We start from the raw sequence: 25665 nt of genomic DNA, 5'->3' as shown, positions 1-25665 counted from the left end.
TAAGTTCATGCCTGACGGAATAAAGAAAAGTATGCCAGAAAGAGAAATGAAGCAGATGCCAGGACTAGAATGAGGAAGACCATTTGTGGAACTAGAAATAGTCTAGTTTAGCTAGCTGCTAGAGCAAAGGGGCACAGCAGCAAATATGAGGCTGCATTATTTGGCAAGAACTGAGTGGATTTCAGTGTTTTTACTCCATGCAAAGGAATTTGGAGTTTTTCATGAGGGTGCAAGGTAAAAGAATGACAAAGTCAATGACTGGAATTTTGAATATTGCCCCTCAGTTGACAGTTATATGAACTGTAACTGCCTGACTCAGTATTACTAAACGAGTCTGGTTATTTGGCCTTATAGCACTAGCAAAAACATGAGAAGTGGATGAAGCCAGTTTTCTGACCATAGTTTCAGTGTGCATGTCGACAGTCCATGGCAGAGGGAAGGAAGAGAATAGACAGAAATGAAGAGACATACATACTGGTAGACTTCTGAGATCTTTAAAGAGCTTTAGAACATGATAATTACATGTGGAATAAACATATTCTTCCTTATGACTGTTTATATTTCACATTTTTCATTTACATGGATAAGAAAATACTTAATGAAGTATATTTTTATCCAAACATGGAAACAGATGTCATTTCCTATTCTCAGTTTATTTAAAAATTCAATGATATCTAAAATCTAATCTAATAATAGACAAATATGCAAATTGACCATACCTCCGACACACCCACAAGCCACGCCCACAAACCACGCCCACCATCTAATCAGAGCGAGTATGCAAATTAACCCAAACCAAGATGGCTACAGCCACAGAGAGCAAGGTTTCCTAGGTAACAGAGGAGGCCAAGCTTTCCGCCTGCCATTTCCAGGCCTAAGCCTCCACTCAAGCTACAAAGTTTCAATTATAGAAGGTAAACAAATTCAAACAAATGGCGGCAGAATGGAGCTTGAGAGAGCAGGCCAGGGTTGCCGCCGGCAACAGGGGAAGCAAAGCTTTCCACACACCCTGGCCGGGCTCACCTGCTTAAGGCAACATAGTTTCAATTATAACCCCAACACAATGGCTGCGGCCTCGGAGGTAGCCCCAGGCTTGGCTTGGCTCCGCTCCAGGCTACAAAGTTTCAATTGTAGAAGGAAAATAAATTCCAGATACCAGGGCCTCCGCTTGGGTTACCAGGGGGCGTGGCCGGCCTGCAAACCACCACAGGCCCCTCGCTCAGGCCGCCCCACACCCCAAGGGAAACCCCACCTGATCTGGGACACCCTTCAGGGCAAACCAGCTGGCCCCCACCCCTGTACCAGGCCTCTATCCTATCTAATAAAAGAATAATATGCAGATTGATCATCATTGCAACACACAATATAGCTGCCCCCATGTGGACACAAGATGGCCACCACAAGATGGCCAGCAGGAGAGGGCAGTTGGGAGGCACCCGGCCTGCAAGGGAGGGCAGTTGTGAGGGATCAGCCCTGCAAGGGAGGGCAGTTGAGAGGGACCAGGCCTGCAAGAAAGGGCAGTTGGAGGTGATCAACCCTCCAGGAGAGGGCAGTTAGGAGTGACCAGGCCGGCAGAGGAGGGAAGTTGGGGGCAAACAGGCTGGCAGGGGAGCTGTTAGGCATCAATCAGGCTGGCAGCGGAGTGGTTAGGGGGTGATCAGGCTGGCAGGCAGAAGTGGTTAGGGCCAATCAGGAAGGCAGGCAGGCAAGCAGTTGGGAGCCAGCAGTCCTGGATTGTGAGAGGGATGTCCGACTGCCCGTTTAGACCCGATCCCACTGGGATCGGGCCTAAACGGGCAGTTGGACATCCCTCAAGGGGTCTCATATTGGAGAGGGTACAGGCTGGGCTGAGGGAGAACCCCCCTCCGTGCACGAATTTCGTGCACCGGGCCTCTAGTTATTAATAAACTTTGGCAACATACCATCTTTCATTTCTCTAGATAGGGTTTTTCCATAATCCTGTGACATCTGAAATAGATCAAATATTATTTTTAGTATTTAAGTTAAATGAGACGTTATTAGAGGAATGATATACAGTATAGCTTATGAAATGTGTCCTTTAAATACTACTTTTAGAGACTGGAGCATTGGGGATTGCACAAATAGAAAATTAATCACATAAATAAAATTAATTCAGACTCATTTTAATTTTAGATAATAGAGAACAGGTATATATAATGCTGTTTAGATTAATCTGATAAAAATGCAATTATTATCGGTCCATTGAATAACCATAACTTCAGAAAATCCTTGATATCATTGGTTTAAAGAAGTTTAAACAAGTCAGGTCATATTTCACACTGAATGTATTACTTTGTGATTCCAAGAAAACCTGCTATTAATAAAAATTTAGTTTTTTTTTTTTTAACTTAAATTGGTTTTTCTTTAAAATGAGCTTTCCAGCCCCCTTCAGGCCAAGTGCTGCTAGCCCCCAGCCCCCCGAAGTTGCGTTTCCCTGCTGTGGAGGCGGGGGGTGGCCCATGGAGGCGCTGAGGGGCCACACTGGGTTCTGTGTTGCTGGGTAAGGGGTCTGCTCCTGGTGGTGCTTCAGTTCTCCTGTACCTCATGCCACTCCTTCCTGATCCCCAGGTCCCAGCCCACTGGTCTGTCCTGCATAGCCCAGGCCAAAGGAATGGGAACCCCTCTGAGGTGTACCTGGAGCAGTGGCCTTCGCAGGGAAAGATGGGGTGTCTTCGAGGAAACCGGAGCCTGTGGTGACCCCCGATGACCCTGTTCGCAATGCTGGGGATCCAAATGCAGCCTGACTCGGGCTGTCATGGATATGCTGGTAGATGATGGGGTCTGTATTCTAAATCATGAAAAAGCCCATACAAGAGATAAGTGACTCTGGTCTCAATATATTCAGACTAGAGGCCCAGTGCACGAAATTCAGGGATCCCTCAGCCCGGCTGGCACCCTCTCCAATCTGGGACCCCTTGTCCAACTGCCTCTCACAATCCAGGTCCACTGGCTCCTAACCACTCACCTGCCTGCCTGCCTGTCACCCCTAACCACCTCTGCCTGCCTGCCTGATTGCCCCTAACTACTTTCCTGCCGGCCTGGCCTTAACTGCCTCTGCCTCGCCCCACAACTGGCACCCAGGATTCCCTCCTGTGGCTGGTCGCCGGCACCTGGGGCACAGAATTCACTCCCTCTGTCCGGCTGCGGGCACCCAGGACCCAGGCCAGCTTTACCCGGGGTGGCCGCAGCCACAGGGGACCCTGGGAGGGTGCTTCGCCTGTGCCGCAAGCGCAGGTGCTTAGGACCATGGGGCAGGTGGCTTGTCCCTCTCCCGGGCTGCAGGCACAGGCGCTGGCACTGGCACCGATCCCGGGTTGGGTGGCTTGTCCCTCTCCTGAGCTGCAGCCTGGCTGGTCCCCTCCCCCCTATCCCCACTGTTGACTGTCTAAGCCTTTACTGCATGACAGCATTAGGAGCCAGCAGTCCCGGATTGCGAGAGGGATGTCCGACTGTTGGTTTAGGCCTGATCCCTGTAAACTGGAAGCAGGACATCCTTCAAGGGTTCCCAGATTGGAGAGGTTGCAGGCCTAGCTGAGGGACACCCCACCCCACCCCGTGAACGAATTTCTTGCATCAGGCCACTAGTTAATAACATAAATCCTATTAGTAGCAGTCTTTACACTCAATTTATAAAGCACAGATTATTTAGCCACACTACAAGAAACTTGAAGGAGAAATTTTTTAGTTAAACTAAGGAAATTCTTCCTTAAAGGAACTATCCATTCCCTCCAAATAAAACTTGATTTACCAAAATCAATCAACAAATGAATTATCTGTGTTGGGGGTTATGTATAGCAAAATTTACCAGTAAAGCACAAAACAAATTTCTCTTTACCGTCTAGCATACTTCTGCCCATCCTCTTTCATCCTTAGTTGGTCTGTACACAAGACATGAACTTAATTTCCATTGTGATTTAACCCCATCAGAAATTATAGGAGCACCTTCACTTCTCTGTCCTCCAGTCTCCACATGAGGCCTTAGACTCCCTCTACCTTCCTCACGAGAGGACGGGAGGTGTACCTGTTGTGTGCACTTGAGAAAAGGAACTGAGGATGCTTGCTTAGCTCCAAAACACTTGTTTGAAAAGACATGTCTGCCCACAGTCACATGAATTTGGGTCTGCTCTCATCTCTGCAGGGAGCAGCCTGCCCAGGGACAGGTGTCAGCTATTTCTTTCCTCCACTCACAACTGGGTGTGAAACTGCCTGATTTGGGATGAGTGTTCAGAAGCCAACTGTGACCCCACATCTAAACCACATTTTCCAATGCCTTAGTATGTGTGAGTAAGCAAGCTGGTAAGTCCATCTCCATCTGCCTGACTCCTGTGATCTAATCTCAAGAGGGAAACAGGGCTGTCATTTGCCACCTACCCCAGCCCAGCTCCAACAAGAAAGATAACTACCCTACACTTACAGATATGACTACAGGGCAATTGTCTAAGTGGACAAAATAAAGTGAAGACATGAGGAATTACCTAGAGCATATAATTGATGGGATAAACGAGTTTATTAAGCTCTGTTCCTGCCTTCTGAAAAACTAGCATACCCACTGTGAGAGAGTGAATAGACGTTAAATTCAGAGTAGAAAGACACTGCCTTGTTCACGTAAACATGAGGTCTGTGCTTCATCAGGAAGCACTGAGACTCAACATTGTGTTGAGATGCAATGTTCTGTCTGCCATGTACAAAGCTGAAGTCTTAGGAACAGGAACTGTTTTAGCTTCCATGTATTTGTATACCAAGAGTTGCTAACCAAATGCTAACACATTTAAGAAATAGAAAAAAATTAGAGAAATTATTAAAGTTCTAATATTTTATGAGTCTTAGAAATGAACCAAAAGTCCAAAAATCAATCAATGTAAAATTGAGTCTCCCTATTTAACACAAACTGAAAGAACAATGAGGAACTATGTGACATGCATTGTGTTAGGAACACAAATACTGAAAAACAGTTGAATATAAAAAATTTTGAAATCAAATAAATTCTGTCTGTTATAAAATTGTTAGGAATAAATTTTTAAGTTTTCAGTTCTAAGAAAACAATTCTATGTGCAAGAAAATCAAGTGATATGTCAGGCTAATTTTAACTTTTGTAATTTATCATAATAACATAAATAAAACTGTGAAATCACTTCTGATACATTGGATACACATCCAGAATTAAACTAGAATGTGAAGAAAACTAACAGTAAGACTTAGCAAAACAGATATGTAGCAAACTATATCAGTACAATGGAATCAATTGGGCAAGGCTCACCTCCATGTAATGATGTCAAAGGCAACAAACCTAAATATCATCAATGTGAAGAGAACTGAAATCACAGATTAGAGTGCTACTTTATTATGCAAATCAATAGAGGCCTAGTGCATGAAATTCGTGCATGGGGGGGGGGAGTGTCCCTCAGCCCAGCCTGCACTCTCTCCAATCTGGGACACCTCGAGGGATGTCTGCCCATTTAGGCCTGATCCCGAAGGACATCCCTCTCACAATCTAGGACTGCTGGCTCCCAACTGCTCACCTGCCTGCCTGCCTGACTGCCACTAAACCACTTCTACCTGCTAGCCTGATCAGCCCCTAACCACTCCCCTGCCAACTGGATCAATGCCTAACTTATTTCCTGTTGGCCCAATTGCGCTAAACTGCCCTCCCCTGTCAACCTGGTCACCCCTACCTGCCCTCCCTGCTGGCCTGGTTGGCCCTCACTATCCTCTCCTGCAGGCCTGGTCACCTCCAACTGCCCTCCTCTACTGGCCTGGTCACCACTAACTGACCTACCTAGTCAGACTGGTCTCCCCTAACTGTCCTCACCTGCCAGCTTAATTGCCCCCAACTGCCCTCCTTTGCAGGCCTGGTTGCCCCTTACTGTCATCACCTGCAGACCTGGTCCCTCCCAACTGCCCTCCCCTGTTGGCGTGATGGCCCACAACTGCCCTCCCCTGCTGGCCATCTTGTGTCCACATGGGGGTGGCTTAATTTGACTATATGGGTATGGCCATGTTGTGTGTTGAAGTGATGGTCAATTTGCATATTACATCTTTATTAGATAGGAAGGATTGTCCTTAAAGTTAGAAAAACAATCCTTAATAAGACAGAACACCACAGTAAGAATAGTCCAAAATGTTTAAACCTTACAAATAAAGGGATTGATAAACAAATTCAATATTGATGTATTTGTAACATTTATTCTTTAAAACCATAATTTAAAAATCTTTAGAAGTCTGTTGTTTTGTACTGCCCCATCCCAAAACCCACCCCTTTCAATTATTTTAGACAACATGTTACCATCTCTCATAGAATTAGTTGTTTTCCTAATGGCAATAACTACATCCCCAGTGATTCTACAAGGCACCTTCTTTCAATAAGTCTAAGAATTTTGTAAACAACAGTTGCTATAGAAATTTTGTGCCCTAACCAGTTTGACTCAGTGAATAGAGAGTTGGCCTGCGGACTCAAGGGTCCCAGTTTCGATTCCGGTCAAGGGCATGTACCTTGGTTGTGGGCACATACCCAGTAGGGAGTGTGCAGGAGGCAGCTGATCAATGTTTCTCTCTCATTAATATTTATAACTTTCTATCCCTCTCTCTTCCTCTCTGTAAAAAATCAATGAAATATATTTTTTTAAAAAGAAATTTTGGTGACCTATCTCTATATCTTGATAGATTGGTGCTTCATACTCTCTCTTACAGAGTCTAGCATGATTTGGTGAACCAATGCCCGATAAGGAAACTACATATACTTTGAAACTACAATGTTAAGTTTAGAATCAACTATTTTTTCCATTTATATAGAAATTGTAAAAGTAAGGACTTCATTCCTCCCAAAATAGCAAACAAAAAAAAATTTCCTCAAATATCTTCCCTTGCATTGCTTCTGCATTTACATACTCTTTCTTCTTAATTTTGGAAAATGAGACATTTTCTGATTTTCTGGTGAGAACATTTCAAGTCTGCATCATAGTTTCGCCTAACAATTCACAAAACTATTTGATTTTTTTTTTGTACTGGTAGACCTGTTTCACAAATTTGTGAAAACTGAGAAATTATTTGGCCAAAAGGCTCTCTAAAAATTCTTAGCTTTGCTCTTCTATGTTGTATTATGATGAAGCACACTGAAAAAAATAGGTTGAAGTCTCATTTAGCAAAGGCCTGTGCTACCTTTATTGGCCTGAAAAAGACCATAAAACACCATTAAATCATAACCACTGGTTATTAGACAATATTATACAATTGTATTGCTTATATATAGACAATTACTATATATAAGCAAACTGAAATGCAGCTTTTTAAGAAGTTTAAAATGTGTCACTTTAGTCACATTGATTAAATAAAGTTAATGATAGGCATCTCTTAAAAATGAGAGCTCCAGGGACTTAAAAATGATTATAAAACTTCTATCTTCTTTCTATATTAGCACAATAATTAAGTGTGTACTAGTCAATTGAGCAGCTCAGAATTTCACCAAATGAAACACAAGGATTATATCAGAAATCTGAAACCCAAGGGGAAAAAAGATAATATAACTAACCCTGTGGTAAGTTGAAGTGCTTGACCTTGAGGTAGGAATCCCCAAGTTATCTCCTGGTGTAGAAGTTCTCTTGCTGAGCAATACTGCATTCAGCTGTTGCTCTACGAAAAGTTTGTTGCCGACCTCTGATAGCCTCTTTGTAGTCCTGGGAAAACTGTAAACAACAAATGCTTAGTATTTTATTTTTCCTTAAAGTGACTTATAATTTTTTAAAGTAGCCAGGATAGTAAATGGAATTGCCCATTAAATATCATTTTAGCAATGAAAATGTGTCAGAGCCGATCTACTCTATTCAAGTATAGGTTCTTAATTTTGCTAAAAAAGTACTTATGTTTCCAGGAAGAGGGGGTGGGGGTCCCAGCTAAATACTTAATCCAAAGTAGGGAGGCTGTCAGTGATACAGACGGCTTATCAGGTAACTAGAGGCCCGGTGCACAAAATTCGTGCACGGAGGGGGGTTGTTCCTCAGTCCAGCCTGTACCCTCTCCAATATAGGACATCCCTCTCACAATCCAGGACTTCTGGCTCCCAACTGCTTGCCTGCCTGCCTTCCTGATTGCCCCTAACCGCTTCTGCCTGCCAGCCTGATCACCCTCTAACCACTCTGCTGCCAGCCTGTTTGCCCCCAGCTTCCCTCCTCTGCCAGCCTGGTCACCCTTAACTGCCCTCTCCTGCAGGGCTGATCACCTCCAACTGCCCTCCCTTGCAGGCCTGGTCCTTCTCAACTGCCCTCCCTTGCAGGCTGGGTGCCTCCCAACTGCCCTCTCCTGCTGGCCATCTTGTGGTGGCCATCTTGTGTCCACATGGGGGCAGGATCTTTGACCACATGGGGGCAGCTATATTGTGTGTTGCAGTGATGATCAATCTGCATAGTACTCTTTTATTAGATAGGATAGAGGCCTGGTACAGGGGTGGGAGCCAGCTGGTTTGCCCTGAAGGGTTTCCCGGATCTGGTGGGGGTTCCCTTGGAGCGTGGGGCGGCCTGAGCGAGGGGCCTGTGGTGGTTTGCAGGCCGGCCACGCTCCCTGGCAACCCAAGCGGAGGCCCTGGTATCTGGAATTTATTTTCCTTCTACAATTGAAACCCTGTAGCCTGGAGCAGAGCCAAGCCTGGAGCTCCCTCCAAGGAGGCCGGCAGCCATTTGTGTTGGGGTTATAATTGAAACTTTGTTGCCTTAAGCAGGTGGGCCCTGCCAGGGTGTGTGGAAAGCTTTGCTTCCCCTGTTGCTGCTGGCAACCCTGGCCTACTCTCTCAAGCTCCATTCTGCCGCCATTTGTTTGAATTTGTTTCCCTTCTATAATTGAAACTTTGTAGCTTTAGTGGAGGCTTAGGCCTGGCAAGGGCAGGCAGAAAGCTTGGCTTCCTCTGTTACGTAGGAAACCTTGTTCTCTGTGGCTGTAGCCATCTTGGTTTGGGTTAATTTGCATGCTAATTCTGATTGGATGGTGGGCGTGGCTGGTGGGCATGGCTTGTGGGTGTGTCAGAGGTATGGTCAATTTGCATGATTGTCTATTATTAGGTAGGATACTTGCTGCCTCTGGAAGGGCTGTACTTACAAGATCCTTGAAGATGTCCTTGGACATATTTAGTAGCCACTTTAGAGATTTAAAAAAAAAAAAAATCCCTCAAAGAATTTGGCCAGCATTTGCCTTCACCACCTTGTGCAATAAACTCATTACCTTGGAGGTATTAATCATTTGACACCAAGGCATAATTTAGAGCAACAGCCTCCAAGGGAGAACAAGATAACCTGCCTGGTGATCAAATGAACAAAAACAGCTCCAGAGGCCATCTATCTATATTATAAAAGGCCCGAGGCCATAACACCGGAATGCGAGTACAACCAAACAAACGGTCACCAGGAAGTGCATGGAACACCTCTCAGTCCCTCTTCCCCCTCCCCACCCCCACCCCCCAGCTTGTGAGCCTCTTGGCACAAAGGTGGGGCCTGTGGCTGTGGGGCCTGTGACTCATGCAGCATGGAGGCGGCGGGCTACTCATGCACAGAGGGTCTGGGGTCCCACTGGCATGGCGGGTCTGGGTCCCGCAGGTGCGGCAGGCCTGGGTCTCGTGCGATTTTGTATATATAGTATATATAGGATACTAATATGCAATGTGTCCCCTCAGGAGTTCGACTGAGAGACTGGGAGTTTGATCACTCACTATGATGTGCGCTGACCACCAGGGAGTGGTGCGGAACGAAGGGAGGCCCTGGCCAGTAGCCAGAAGGCTCCGATCAGCCCTGATCACCAGCCAGGCCTAGGGATCCTATCTGTGCATGAATTTCATGCACCAGGCCTCTAGCCTATTGATAATAACAAAGATCACAATCAAGAAAGTAAATATACCAAGTACCAGAATGTGTTGGAGTAATTTAACCCTTTGTGTTTAAGTTGTTATATTAAGTATTTCTATTTAGGGGACTTCTGATGAGCAATTTTATAATAATATCACTGTCTAAATTTTAGAGCTTCAAGACACTCAGCTTAAAGACTAGTAGTAGACCCAGTTAACTACATGAAAATATTAAGGCGCAGGGGGGTAGGGGGGGAGAATAAAGGCATGTAAAAGCAAAAAAGGGGGAGAGATGAAACTGTCTTGAAGGAACATTTGAAAGGTAAGTGTATTTAGTAATATCATTTTCCACAGCTCTAAGATTTAGTTGGCTTTCACGAACTATTAATCTATGAACCTGGCCCAATAGTAACTATGCTTAAAGTTTAGAGGCGAATTAATGAGTTAAATTTATTTTCTCTTATTCTGCATTTGACTTACTCAGTTAGCTTATTTTCCAGTAACTTTATGCCTTCCAATTCTTCTTGGCGGAGTTGCACATACTTTTCCAATTCTCTTTTGATATCATCTTGAGAAGTTTTCGCTTTAGAGATTTCTGATTCCACCTGCTTATTTCTGCGTTCCCAATGACTCATCGTTGAAGGGTGATTATTTATCATCTGCTCTGACATTTCTTGAGATGCTCTTTGAGCCTACAGCAAATAAAAAGTATAAATTCTTAAAGTAAGTATAGCCTGAACACTTATATTTGTTTTCTTTGGTTTTGAGTCATCAACTCAGAGATCAGCTTTAAATGTCAAAAAGCTGAAATTTATTATATTTATCATCAATGTCTACTGAATTAATTCTGAATTATAAAGTTAATCATTCTTCTGTTAGTACTCCTATAATCTGATAATTCAAAGAATAATAGAATTGGTATAAGATATTAAAAGTTAAAAATGTAACTTAATTCAAGTGTATGGTACAATTTTAAAATCACGGTTTTTACCTTTTCTTCCTAATAGTCTTATTTTACATCAACTAGTCTTAAAACTAAAATGATCCTCTACTAAAAATCATTTGGAAAGATCAAGTTAGTGATAATGTTGGAATCTAAAATACTGAAAAGGAAAAACAAACGCCACGTTCCTTCCAGAAATCTACAAAATAAATTGCTATTAAAGGAAGTAGAGGAAAGGCAAAAATACTGTATTTATCCAAAAAGTAATTTGCAGTGAAATGAATTAAAGCACATTAAATCAATAAATTAACCTTTAAAAGTGAATTGACTTTTTCTATTGTGTCTGCTATATCCCTTCTTGCTCTTTCTTCAGTCTTCTTTTTATACTCTTCTATTTCACAGGATTCTACCATATTCGTTTCCATATGTGTTCTGAGGTTTATTGCTTCTTGTTTCGCCTTCTTTACTCTATCCTTTAGTTCTTCACGTCTCTTTAGAAGTGCTTCCACTGATAACTCCTGTTGAGGTGCCTTTTCTTTATCCAGACGTATACATTTTGAAGAAGAAGGTTGCAGTTTTGCTATAAGCTCATCATTCTGCATGAATAAAAAAATATATAGTTTGGTTATGAAAGTGTGGACACCAGTATGAAATTTTGAAATGAATTCAGTTGCAATAAAATGTTTCCTATACTCTGGTAGGGTCTTAGAATGTGAAACCTTAAATTGCTCAGAATCAAGACCAAAGTAAAAACAACCAGGCGTCATAAAAATATATTTACTGTTGTCATCTTTGCCACACAATATCTCTTCTGCACTTGATTTTAGACTCTTTTTTCTATGACTTTTTCATGTCTTTCTTCCACAAAATGACTACACATTGCTCCTGGTAGAAAGACTCTTACCTCTTCTCCCATCTTAACACTTCATAATCTTTAAAAAAAAAATGTCTTAGGGATATCATATTGAGGTATTCAGGACTTAGTCAACAAGCGCCTCCAAAAGTAAGACTTTCAAAATGAAACTAATTAATGAATCTTTAAATATAGACTCTAATGCCATACATCTTTTACTGAACTACAAAGGTTTGATGCTAATTTGAATTGCATTCCAAAAAGAAATGATTCCCTGCATTACATCTCTCACTGTAAAAGTTTAGCGAGATGAGCCCTACATTTTTTTAGAATAAAAAAATAATGGGTATGGTGGCTTAATCCAAAAGTCCTATCTTGAAATTCTCTGTTACTTCCCATAAAATAAGAGAACACACTAAACAAAAACAACATCATCATCATCAACAACAAACTTGCCTGAATGTCAGTGATCATGACTTGGGAAGAACTACTTTCCTTCAGATACAATGGTTATTTGGTAAGACAAGGTGAGGAATGCCGAGTTTTTGAAGCACGTCTCCACATTGTTTGGCACTTGTCCATGAAATAGGAGCTGGTCTGAGGGCTAACTGGGTTCTGGTGACTAGGATATGGTGACTGCTGTGTGCCTGCTATGTCTGGTGCCATCTGACCCTCTCCCCAGGAAAGCTCACCCTGGGAACCCAGCCACAATGTTGTGAAGAACAAAGCAGCCCAGGCCACGTGGTCAGTCCTCATACAGGTGTCCAGCTGAGCTGCCCTAGCGAACGTCCCAGCCAAAAGCCCGCTGCACCTGACAAACCCGTGAACGAACAAGCCTTTGGATGATTCCACTTCCCAGCTTCAGGTCATCCCAGCTGGTGGTAAGTGGGAGAGAAATGAGCTGGCCTCACTGCAGATTTGTGAACAAGTAAATGCTGCTCTAAGACACGAGGTTTGGAGGTGGTTATTAAGCAGCAATAAGTAACTGGCACAGATACTGACATTAAAAATAGGGTGCTGACACTAAAAAGAAACACACACACGTGTGGGAGTCCCTTTGAACAGGAGGCAGGGGGAACCCGACATAATGCAGAGAAGTGTGACAATGAAAGCCAAAAGGGCCTCCAAGAAAGGATGAGTGGAGCCTGATGGCCCCTGAGGAGACTGACACCACGGGCTTCTGGGAAAGTGAGCACAGTGACACTGAAACGAGATGACAGGGATTCTCACTAGGAAGCAGCTGAACGTGAAATCAAAGAGAAAGATCAGCTGAAGAAGGACAGTTAAATAAAAAAGAACACAGATCTATGGGTTTCTAAGATCCATTTCCTGTTTATACCTTCTCCCACATGTCCAATTGTCAAATAATGTTAAATAAAGAAATGGCTTCTGGGCTAACATCAGATCCAAGGTGTCCAGGAAACCATGGTCTAAGGATGAAGCCAAGACTTATAAAACCCTTAAGACCTCAGAAGCATTTAAGTGGTGCCTCAAGGATTTTCGGAACGTAAGCTTTTTAAAGGCACTGTCCTACAACACCTCCAGGAAGCCCAAGGTGAAGACCTTACCTGAAAACAAGTTGTGAGGTGGCTTTTCTAACGCCATGAACCCCAATAAAATTCACTGGACCCTCAAAGCTTCTAAGAGAATGGTAGTAGGAGAAACCCTGCCTGCTAGCTCAGCCTCTTTAAGGGAGACCCGGACAGTACACAATCAAAAGAACCCGTGGGCCTTAGTTGTTCCACAGAGAGGAAGCAGGCTGCAAAAAGAGCTGCAAGCACAGGCCATTTCTTATGAAAAGGACAGAGCAAAGTCCAGAGGGAACAGCCAAGGGCCACAGAGAAGCACTCCAAGGTTAGGACTAAGCTTTCCTTTCCTCAGTGAGGAAACAGAGAGGATTATGAAATCATTTTAAAGCTCAGTGGCAAAACAACTGCAATGCCTTTTGGCACCATTTAAGTACAATTTCTCCTCTCGCTTACTTCAAGGTTGCTTATGTTATACCACAGTGTTTCTCCATAGGAAACAAACTAGCTTTAAATTTTTGAGATTTCAGCCCTAGCTGGTTTGGGTGAGAGGATAGAGCATCAGCCTGCAGACTGAAGGGTCCAGGGTTTGATTCAGGTCAAAGGCACATTCCTGGGTTGCAGGCTCAATCCCCAATAGGGGGCATGTAGGAGACAGCCTATCAATGAATCATTGATGTTTCTCTCTCTCTCTCTCTCTCTCTCTCTCTCTCTCTCTCTCTCTCTCTCTCTGTTTCTCTCTCTTTCTCCCCCTCCCTCCCTCCTTTTTTCTCTCTGTAATAAAATATACTATATATATATAAAATAAAATAACAATGACCACATACACACTCTCCTCTGGTCCTACAACCGCAGTTCATTTCTAAACAGTAACCATGATGTACAGTCTTCCACTTTGTCTATTCCTTTTCTATTTACTTATTTTTATTTTTTCTTAGTTTTGGGGGAAGGAAGTGGTAGCATGTTTATTTTTCTTCACCCTGTTGCATGCCATGGACTAGAACTACATTGAGCTTGAAGGGAGATGCAACAAGTTTAAGGAACTCAATACCTGGTTTTATAATTTTATGACCTTTGTTTTGAATATTTAAGCTAAAGGTAAGGGCTAGAGATTATGTATTTAGCATAAACAAATAAGTGTATAATCAATACAATATAAATTATGAGGAATTTCAGAAAGATAACAGCCTCAAACTAAGAATCCCTAAAAGACAGAAAGCTGATAGGATCAAGTCCCAGACATACGCAGAAGAGGAATACTCTGAAGAATAAATTAGGGGAGCTCAGGTCCAGCAGCGGATAGAGACAGTGGGCACCTAAGACAATAGGGTGTGTTTTTTTCACCTTTTGGGATAGAACATTTCTAACAAAACAAAAAAAGAAGATAGAATATTATATTGGCCCTCCATAGGTTCATCGCCCAGGTTCACAATTTTATTTTTTTATTCTTCATTTCTTTTCTACCTCACTTCTTTTTTATTTCCTTTCCATCACGATGTATCCCCTCTATGGCCACTTCCATCTCCACCCAACCCCCTCACACACCTGGAAATCACCACACTGTTGTCCATGTCAATGAGTCCTCTCTAATTTTTTCTCGTTTTTGTTCCATCCCTACACCACCCCCAACACCAACACCATCACAAGCAGATAAGTCCCATATGATTTCACTCATATGTGGAATTTAATGAACAAATGGAACTACCAAGCCAAATAGAACGATACTTCCAGAAAGCAGTCTATTCCTTTCTTAAAATTCTCTCAGAGATCCTTAAATCTCAACACTTCAAACCAGTTTCCCTAATCAACATTTCTGGCCTTGACCTCTTTACTGAGGTCATCTGTACTTTTCTTTCTCCCTTCTTGCTCCTCATAAACAATGTCCTCAACCACACACTCATAAACCATGAGTGACATGGATCGCCCTAGTAGATATCGAATCCTGTCCATTTTGTGTTGATTCTAATTGGTGTTAGTTTGAGTGTACTACTTCTATGTTCTGAGTTTGGGGGCACCTTCACCCTTAAGATGTTGACCAGCATTCTCTGTCTTGTTTTTCTCTTATAATGCAAATGTTTTTTGCAAGTGTCAGATTATCAATTATTTGCCCTTATTTATTTATTTGTTTATTTATTACATCTTTATTGTTCAGGTATTACAATTGTTCCTCTTTTTTTCCCCCATAGCTCCCCTCCACCTGGTTCCCACCCCACCCTCTGCCCTTACCCCCCCCCCCACTGTCCTCATCCATATGTGTACGATTTTTGTCTAGTCTATTTCCGCACTCCCCACACCTCTTTCCCCCTGAGAATTGTCAGTCCATTCCCTTTATATGCCCCTGATTCTATTATATTCACCAGTTTATTCTGTTCATCAGATTTTTATTCACTTGATTTTTAGATTCACTTGTTGATAGATATGTACTTGTTGTTCATAATTTTTATCTTTACCTTTTTCTTCTTCTTCCTCTTCTTACAGAATACCTTTCAGCATTTCATATAATACTGATTTGGTGGTGATGAACTGCTTTAGCTTTTTCTTATCTGTGAAGCTCTTAGTCTGACCTTCAATTCTGAATGATAGCTTTGCTGGGTAGGGTACTCCAGGTTGTAGGTTCTTGCTATTCATCACTTTGTATATTTCTTGTCACTCTCATTTGGCTTGCATAGTTTCTGTTGAGAAATCAGCTGACAGTCGTATGGGTGCTCTCTTGTAGGTAACTAACTGTTTTTCTCTTGCTGCTTTTAATAGTCTCTCTTTGTCTTTTGTTCTTGGCATTTTAATCATGATGTGTCTTGGTGTGGTCCTCTTTGGATTCCTTTTGATTGGGGTTCTGTGTGCTTCCTGAACTATTTCTTTCACCAGGTGGGGGAAATTTTCAGTCATTATTTCTCCAAATAGGTTTTCAGTATCTTGCTCTCTCTCTTCTTCTGGCACCCCCATAATTCTGATGTTGGTATGCTTGAAGTTGTCCCAGAGGCTTCTTACACTATCTTCAAATTTTTGGATTCTTTTTTCTTTTAGCTTTTCCAGTTGAGTTATTTTTGCTTCTTTGTATTTTAAATCTTTGACTTGATTCTTGTGTTCCTCTAGTATGCTTTTGGGTGTCTGTATAAAATTTTTTATTTCAGTCAGTGTATGTTTAATTTCTAGTTGGTCCTTTTTCATATCCTCGAGGGTCTCTCGCATATCCTCGAGGGTCTCATTGAATAAATCGGCCTTTTCTAGGAAATTCTTGAAAAACCTTATAACTGTGGTTTTGAACTCTATGTCTAGTCATTTGTTTTCCTCCATTTCTTTGGTTTGTGATCTGTTTCTTTGTCTCCCCATTTTCGCTGCTTCCCCGAGTTGGTAGGGTAGCTTTGTAGGATCAGCTGTGTCTACGCTGGGAGACAGCCTTATTTGACTAGTCTTGCAACATTGTAAAAGCCTCTGTGCTCAGCTTGCATGGGGTGGAGCTTCAGGGTGGAGCCTACAGCCTTGGCCTTCCTGTTAGCCCCGCCCTATGAGGTTCCTGGGTCTCAGTGTCCCTGGGTACTCGCTGCAAGCACCTCTGAGAGAAAGGCGCCCTTGAATTTCACCCGCTGCCAAACAGTCTAGTCTCTCCCCCAATGAATCTGGATTCCCAGATTTTCGCCCAGAATTGGGGTTCAGTGCAGTTGGAAATGGGGTTCAGCGCAGTCCGGAGCTTTTGTCTCCTTCCCGCTAGACCAATCCTGTGGCACACTCAACAGTCCGTCCTCTGCACGCATTCACGTGCGCACCCTGAAGCTCTGCCTTTCGCCACTCCCCTGAGTTTCCGCCTTACAGCCCAGATTCCCCAGTATGAGCCTAGGTCCCCAGGGTCTCGCCCAGTACTGGGGTTCAGTGCAGTCAGAGCTGGGGTTCAGCGCAGTCTGGAGCTTTTATCTCCTTCCTGCTAGAGAACGCCAGCCAGTCACTCAGCCGCCCGTCTTCTCCGGCTCCGTCCTCTTCATACGCACACGCTGCATGCCCGTGTCTCCGTACCTCAGTCTTTTACAGCTCCTCTGATTTTCCTCATGGTTTTCTCTTTCCTTCTAGTTATAGGATTTCCAGACAGCCAGCTTTCCTATGGATCTGGATGATGTCCGTTTTGTCTTTTAGTTGTATTTTTGAAATTGTTGTGCAAGGCTGCAGTTTAGGTGTTTACCTATGCCACCATCTTCAATAATAATTTCTTATTTCATAGAGACCTGACCTAAAAAAATCTTCTGAAGTTCTTTTCACATGTATACTCAACTATATTGTTTGAAGGCTTGGGAAATCTAGAGTTATCTTCTTCTTGCCAATTTAAATTCTGTACCTCAACATTGTGTTGATCAAATATCTGGGTTTGAATTCCAAGACTGTCAGTGATATAAAGTTTTCAATTGTATCCTAACAATAGCTAAGCTCACATATGTTCAATTTATACAAAGATAGGTACCCTTATCTATAAGAATAAAAGGTTAATATGCTAATTAGACTGGATGTCCTTGCAGACATCATTCTGGACGTCCTTTTGGATAAATCTGGGGCTGGAGGGAAGTCCAGGTCCCAGGTGCCTGCTGGTGGCCGGAAGGAAGCTAGCCCAGGTCCCAGGTGCCTTCTGGTGGCTGGAGGAAGGAAGCCCGGGTCCCAGGTGATGGAGGGAAGCTGGTGCCAGCGTCCAGGGAAGGAAGGACTACTCTTTCCTGAATTTTGTGCACCAGGCCTCTAGTATCAAATAATATGCCCCACAGACAAAGTAATACACAGAAAGACAAGATTATCTCTTGTGAAGAAAATTAAGACAATGGGAAATTAAGGGCTAAAGTATTCTGCAGAGCCGAGATGACAAGTGCTGAAATGAATGAGGTCAATGAGAGTTGGAACAGAGAACGGTTCATGGAAGGGAGATTAGGAGCCAGGTCCGAATAGATATAGGATTAAACATGAGGGACAGAAACTGAAAAGACAGAATGGACAGCTTGGGTAAAGGCTGATAGATGTTGAAATCAGCCCAGTTATCTCAGAGGATAAAAATCCAATGGTAAGAAAAGAAAAAACTTATATTCACAAAATGATTTGTACAATAGTGCTCATAGTTGATTTACTAAAAGCCAAAAAGTGAAAACAATACAAAGTTCCATCAATTTATGGTTTAATAAGTGGAAGAGCCACACGATGAAGTATTGTTTGGCAATAAAAATAAATAAATAAAATATTGTCATGTGCCATGATGTGGACAATCGTCAATAGATGACATTAAGTGAAAGAAGCCAGGCACAAAGGACTTTAATTTGTGTGGTTGCATGTATATGAAACATCCAGAATAGGCTAATCGATAAAGACAGAAATGAGACTGGTTTTTGCCTGGTGCAGGGCACGATGAGGAGCTGGTAGTGACTGCTAAGTAGTATGGAGTTTGCTTTGGAGTGATAAAAATATTCTGTAATTGACTGCAGTGATAGATGCACAACTCTTTGAATATGTTTAAAATATTGAATTGTATAATTTAAATACGCAAATTGTACAATGTGTGAATTATATCAGTACAGTTTTTAAAAATATATCTATTAGTGGATCTAGATTTAATTTCCTTAATTGTTGGTGGTGGATGTACATATTACAATGATCTGAACATTTCCATGCTTTCATAATATTTCCAAGTGAGAGAAAATGAAGGATATGCCTATTTCAACTGGTTTGTAAAATGATCTTCCCGTACAAATTATTCTGAAATCTATTGAATATCCATTCACCAAAGTGAAGAAAAGAACTTTCCATTACGCATTATCCTCTGATTTTGTCTGGCTGCCTCATCATGATAATGGAGATGTCACTAAATCTATTATTTAGTAAGAAAAAAAACCCTCCTGACTTTTATGAAGAATGATGCATAATTGTCAACTTTCCTAAGGGTATATATGATAAGAAAAAAACATAAAATACAAATGACAGAATAATAGCTAGTGTTTAAGAAATAAGTTAACTATAAAGATGATATTATAATAAATTAATCACAATGAAAATACAAAAGAAAGTTGTCCATGAAAAGTAGTATCCTAAAACACTCTATATTATTTAACCAGCTATAGATTAACTGATGACAGGTTAAATTTCATACATACTTGACTTCTTCTTTGATCTAGTTCTTTCTTTAAGTCATGTGTCTTATCTTGTGAAAGCACAGGATGATGCGATTTAACCTCCAGTGAAGCCTCTATCATAGATATTTTTTGTTGAAGTGGTCTCACAACCGCCAGTTCTTCTTGAAGTTGTCTTACAGTGGCCTAGTGAGACATTTCTGTTACTGACTTATAAATCACATTATTATAAAATTATGTTAATAATATACTGTATAACTTCACATAAAGAATTGGGCAAAAGGTTTACATTTGTGAGTATGGGAAACACAGAGTTTATTCTTATATTGTTATTGAGTAATTATTGTATTATTCTCTCTACAAACAACTATAAACCTACTTTTTGCCCCACCCTGGATGTACTTTGTTAGAGTCATATATTATTATCTACCATGGTAAAAGTGTATGTAATATGCTAATTAGACTGGATGTCCTACAGGATGAAGCCGAGGCTGCCAGGAAAACCCAGGTCCCAGGTGCCTGCCTGCAGCTGGAGGGAGGGAAGCCTGGGTCCAAGGTGCCAGAGGGAAGCTGGTGCTGGCAGCCAGGGAAGGAAGGCCTATTCTTGCATGAATTTCATGCATTGAGCCTCTAGTTATAATATGTAACTGGAAAAATATCACCACCTACATCAATTCACCTTCTTTTCCTCATATGGACATACTCCTGTTTGCTTTTGCTTTATCAGGTTAAAGACACAGAAAATGTAATGCTTCTGCCTAATCAGTAGTAGGTTATTTAGACAGCTGACTCAGCCCCATTCTCTGGCCCCACCCCTGCAAGAATGAATCTCAAAGCTTTATATCTACTGATGTCTCAAAGAGAACAGAGCATGTAGGTGGGTCAAGTGGAAGTAAATTCAATATTGTGGAACATTTTCTCTTTTTATTTATTTTTCACTAGAGTCTTTAATTAACGTCACTAATTCAATCCCCTGTTCAAATCCTCCAATAGGTTCCTATCTTAGAAGAAAACTGAAGTCATTCCAATGGCCTTCAAGGCCCTAGCTGACCAGGCTTTCACCTGCCTCCCTGCTACACATAAACCCTGCCACTCCTCCCTCGTCTGAAATGGAGATCCAATGCCAAATGAGTAAATGACAGAGAGCTACAATTCTCTCTGTGTTGGGCAAACTTATCTCCAAATGATAGTAATTAGGCCTTGAAATGAGAAATATGAGCAAATTATTTGTAAAAATATTCAAAGAAAACTGGAACTTGTAGTGGAAAGATTAAATCAAGTAGAGTTGCTAAAACTCATCACATTTGTCTCAAATGATGATTTAAGTAGATGCCTTTAAAAGGGTTGAGAGATCATATGAATATATTATTTTAGTCTGAAATATTTTGAAATTTAACTCAAATTGGCATGAATAAAAATACCTTATACCAACTGAAATGTATCAGATTCTATTGAGGACAGGTACTATGAGATACAGCATCTAAACTTCAGTTCATCTGGGAAATCTGAAATTAATTGAATCTAAATTTCAAAATACTCAGTTTAGGTAAAGCATTTCCATTTCCTTGGTTTCTAACGGTATTAAAATGTGGGGACAGAAACATTAAAATTATTATGATGTCAGTATAAAACTAACTTATTAATATCAATCTATATCTGTTAACATTCTATAACTTAACCTCTTAAAGATTCATGGGCAATTCACAGTCTTTACTCAAAACAAAACACCTCTCAGGCACAGCCTCCCCGCTGCCAGGGCTGTCTGCTCCCTGCAGTGGCCAGAGCCGAATGCTGCGGAGCTTCTGGGCTGTGGTCAGGGCCGGCCAGGGGACTCAGGCACCAGGTGAACACAGCAGCATGAGGAGGAGGGTGAGCTGATGGCAGCAGCATGCATCACTTATCTTTGAGCCTCCCCCTCCAGTGTCCCTAACTGCCTCACCAGACCTCGCTGTTGGAGGTCTGCGAGGCACATTGGAAATTCCTACTTTACAAATCACCCCAAGGAGCCCTGTACCCAGATCAGAGGCTCACCAGGGGTTAGCAGGAAGCAGGCGCTGTAGCAGCCTGAGGTCTGGGGTTCCGGGAGGATGGTTGGATTTGGCCCACAGCTCATGGTTTGCCTTCCCTGAGCAACTGGTGTTTCAGGTGTGACATGACCAGAAACTGGGACAAGATGCTGGTGATGGAAATAGAGAGGAAGGAACTTGATGACAGAGACCTTTGGAGAACACTGATCAGATAGAGAGATAAAGGAGCCTCTGGGACATGCTTGTGCTTGTCAAAGGCTGAGAGATGCAGTGTGGTGGGAAGGACACTCAGGTGCTGATTACTTTATGCTTAGTCATGAAGACAGTAAGTAGAGCTGAGCATTCAGGAAGTCTGGCATAGATCTAAGTAGGGATCATTAGTGATGAGGTGGGTGGATGATGGGAAGCCAAGGACCAAAACCAGCTTTAGGAAGGGGAATCTATAGGGAGCCAAGGAGGAGTCAAGTCCAGAGGAAGAAGCTTAAAGGGAGGGAAGCAATAGCAATGTAAAAAAGAATAGAAATAGAATTAAGGAAGAGCACACATCCCTGGCCGTTGGCTCAGTGTCAGTGTCTGCCCACACACCAAAGGGTCACGAGTTTGATTCCCAGTCAAGGGCATGTACATGGATTGCCGGTTCAATTCCTGGCCCCAGTTGCTGCACATGTGGGAAGCAACCAATCAATGTGTCTCTCTCACATCAATGTTTTCTCTCTCTCTCTCTCTCTCTCTCTCTCTCACTCTCTCTCTCTCTATTTCTTTCTCTGCCCCCCCCCATTCTCCCTGCCTTCTACTCTCTCTAAAAAGCAATGGGAAAAAAATATCCTCTGATGAAGATTAACAAACAAAAAAGAAAAAGAAAGAAAGAGGACCCAAACGGAGCCAAAATACATCCAGTTAGTGAGAGCTCCCAGCTGTTCTCAGTACCAGCTCAGTGCCCTCTGGGGCCTGGAGGTACTGGTTGGGCTCTGTTTTTCCAGAGCCGTAGCCAGAACTAAGGAACACCCTGGGAATACTGCCACACAGGGTGCTAAAGCAAATCAGACTGTTGACGGATTTCAAATTAACTTCCCAGGGCCCAAGAGTTTTTGTGGAAGGAATACCTCAAGGAGAATTTATCAGAGACCGTTTCTTATATTTGAGCTTATATTAAGAATGAAAAACCCACACCCTTTTCAAAGATAATGTGTTCTATGGCAGATGGTCGTATTTTCTGTAGCTTTCAAAGTTTCCATCTGTAGGAAAATCTTTTTACAGGCAAGTCTAGATTGCCTCTGGAATAGCAGATTCTTAGCAGTGAAGTCACTACAGGGTTATACTTTGTTCCCACACATATGCATTGCACACCTTTCGAGTAGTAGACACTGGGGATATGGTAGCAGTGAACCATGAGGGACAGAGCCTGCTCCCTCAGAACTTGTGGTTACATTATCAGAAAATTTGCAGCCATTATTGAAAATGAATTCTAAACTTATAATTAAATAAATTATATTAAAAATAAGGGTAATTCCCTGACCGGTTTGGCTCAGTGTATAGAGCATCGGCATGCGGACTGAAGGGTCCCAGGTTCGAATCCGGTCAAGGACTTGTACCTTGGTTATGGGCACATCCCCAGTGGGATGTGTGCAGGAGGCAGCTGATCGATGTTTCTCTCCCATCGAAGTTTCTAACTCTATCCATCTCCTTTCTTTTCAGTAAAAAAATCAATAAAATATATTTTTGAAATATAAGAGTAATAAGTACTCAGGGAAAAAATAACCTCTTAGGTCCAATGTTCATTTGTTGGATACAATGTCTGATTTTAAGGTGATAGAGCAAACATATTTATAATCTATATGTTTTTAATATTCAACTAGATTCAACATTTAGCCATCATCAAGTGTTACTTTGAAATTTCTCTTAGGAAACCTCAAAAATATTTATTTGTCTGGATACTTACATCTCTTTCTATATTATCATTTTCATACCGATGCATTTTTTCTTTAAAATGATGCCATTCGTTGATTAACTCATTAATATTTTCCTTCAGGTTAAGAATTTGATTTACACTTTCATCTTTAAATATATTTATTTTATCCTGAATCTGATCTTGGATGTGAATTGCTGTCTTTTCTTCCCTGTCAGCTTTGCTGTGAGCCTGGTCCAGTTGCTGGTGAAGCAGCATATTTTCACTATGGAGGTGAGATAGCCTCTCCTGTAAGGACTCCGGCTTTCCAACGTCTTTATCCACTTTGCCTTGTTCCTCTTGATACATGTGTTCAGTTTTCTCCTTTTGACACTGTTTTTGACTGAGATCTCTTTCTAAAGCCAATATCCTTTCTTTGACAACATTTCTTGTGCGATGAAGCTTAATTTCTAAGTTATTGCTTTTACTTTCCATTTTAGAAAGTTGTTGAGAAAGAATCTCATTGCTTTGTTTTAGGTTAGACATATCAAAATTTATTTTGTCCCATGAACAAAACCATTCATCTCTTGCTCTCTGGAAAGCAAGTTGTAGGTCTCTTTTTGATGTCTGACAATGCTCATGATCCTGGACAGCGGTAGCCAGTCTAGACCGGTATGATTCAATTTCTGCTTCCAGTCTTCCTCTGTTTTGTTGTTCATCCTCCAGTTTACAGTTTAGCTTTATAAGCTCAGCTCTCAGAACTTCAAGCTGTGCATTGTGTTGAAATGCTGTTTCTCTTATTGTCTTATGAAGAAGGTCATTATTTTCTTTGAAAATTGCAATGTCCTCAAAATACTTTTTTCCCATTTCCTGGGTCTGAGTTTTTACTGCATCTATTTCCAGTTTTAGCTGGGCAATTTCATCCCACAACATGCGGTTTTCATGCAATAAACTTTTTTCTTTGTCAGAACTCTCAGAAACCTAAGTAACACAAAGGAGACTTTTAGCTAAAACATTGAAATGACATGTCACAATAGCCTCTGCAAATAAAGAAGAACCTATTTTTATAATAAAAAGTTGCAATAACTGGATATCCCACTGGAAAAAATAGAGTTGGATCCAAACCTCTAACTTTATACAAGCATAAATTCTCCAAAGTTTGAAAATCCTATATAATAAAGAGGTGATATGCAAATTGACCATCACTCCAATACACAAGATGGCCACCCCCATGTGGACACAAAATGGCCACCAGAAGATGGCCAGCAGGAGAGGGCAGTTGGGAAGAACCAGGTCTGAAAGGGAGGGAAGTTGGGGATACCAGGACAGCAGGGCTGGCAGTTAGGGGTGACCAGGCCTGCAGGGAAGGGCAGTTAGGGGTTACCGGGCCAGCAGTGGAGGGAAGTTGGGGTTGTCCGGGTCTGCAGGGGAGGGCAGTTATGGGCAACCAGGCTGACAGGGTAGGGCAGTTAGGGGTGACCAGGCCTGCAGGGGAGGGCAATTAGGGACAATCAGGTCCACAGGGGAGTAGTTAGGCACCAATCAGTATGGCAGGGGAGTGGTTTCGGGCTGATCAGGCTGACAAGCAGAAGCAGTTAGGGGCAATCTAGCAGGTAGGCAGGCGAGCGGTTGGGAACTAGCAGTCCTGTATTGTGAGAGGGATGTCTAACTGCCCGATTAGGCCAGATCTCACTGGGCAGTCAAACATCCCTCAAGGGGTCCAGATTGGAAAGGATGCAGGCTGGGCTGAGAAACACACACTCCCCCCATGCACTAATTTTATGCACCAGGCCTCTAGTTTAATATAATATGATGAATTTTTGAAGTGAAAAAAATCACAAGAGAATTTTAAGTCTTAGAATTAGAAATGGTTTTTCTAAACCATCACAAGCCCAGAATGTACTTAAGTAAAAGATTAACCTTTTGCACTCAGATGTCCAGTGTGACTCGACATGGTTAGCATTAGAATAAAGGAATTGAGAAAAAAGCAAGCGCGTGCAAAGGGTTAATAACTCTAATTAAACATGAACAACAGAAAATATTAAAAGCCTCCCCCTTTGAATTAGGCTATTGTGAATGTCACTACTTGACTGTGAGAGACAAATGGATTTGAATTAACAATATCATCCTATGTAATAAAGAGGTAATATGCAAATTGACCCTCATGTTATAACAGCATCACAAGATGACTGCCCTGCCCAGGCCCTCCCCCAGCACCACCCATGATCAACTTTTCCCACCCCAATTGAGGGTGGGGCAGCTAGCCAACTCCCTCATTCCACCATGGCCCCGTACCCAGGCCAGCCACACCCCCACACATTCCCGAGGCTGGGGGTACCACAGGCAGGCTCCAGGCAGGGTGTTAGTCAGGGGCAAAGGTCCTGGCTGTCCCTGGCCTAGGGAGTCCAGAAAACCTCAGCAGTGACCAAAGACCAAGACCGAGTGGAAAGGTCCCTGCCAGCGCTTTTGGCTCAAAGTGCCAGGAAGAGGCAGAGCATCTT

At 42.3% G+C, this 25665-nt stretch overlaps 1 protein-coding gene across 1 annotated transcript in view; it reads right to left on the bottom strand.

Moving 5' to 3' along the window:
* Positions 1-2563: 2563 nt before the first annotated feature.
* Positions 2564-25665, bottom strand: part of LOC129151069 (putative coiled-coil domain-containing protein 144C) — a 62054-nt gene continuing 38952 nt past the window's right edge. Inside the window, exons 6-11 of the mRNA XM_054724699.1 lie at positions 23219-24145; positions 19277-19438; positions 11096-11380; positions 10322-10533; positions 7547-7700; positions 2564-2809 (exon numbers count right to left, since the gene is read on the bottom strand). Of these exons, the coding sequence (XP_054580674.1) occupies positions 2564-2809; positions 7547-7700; positions 10322-10533; positions 11096-11380; positions 19277-19438; positions 23219-24145 (1986 nt within the window). The remainder of the gene's footprint in view (positions 2810-7546; positions 7701-10321; positions 10534-11095; positions 11381-19276; positions 19439-23218; positions 24146-25665) is intronic.

This window comes from Eptesicus fuscus, chromosome 2, assembly GCF_027574615.1.
Source record: "Eptesicus fuscus isolate TK198812 chromosome 2, DD_ASM_mEF_20220401, whole genome shotgun sequence".
In the NCBI taxonomy this organism is placed as follows: Eukaryota; Metazoa; Chordata; class Mammalia; order Chiroptera; family Vespertilionidae; genus Eptesicus; species Eptesicus fuscus.
The sequence above is the reverse complement of the archived record's forward strand: the minus strand, read 5'-3'. Positions and strand labels throughout refer to the sequence as shown.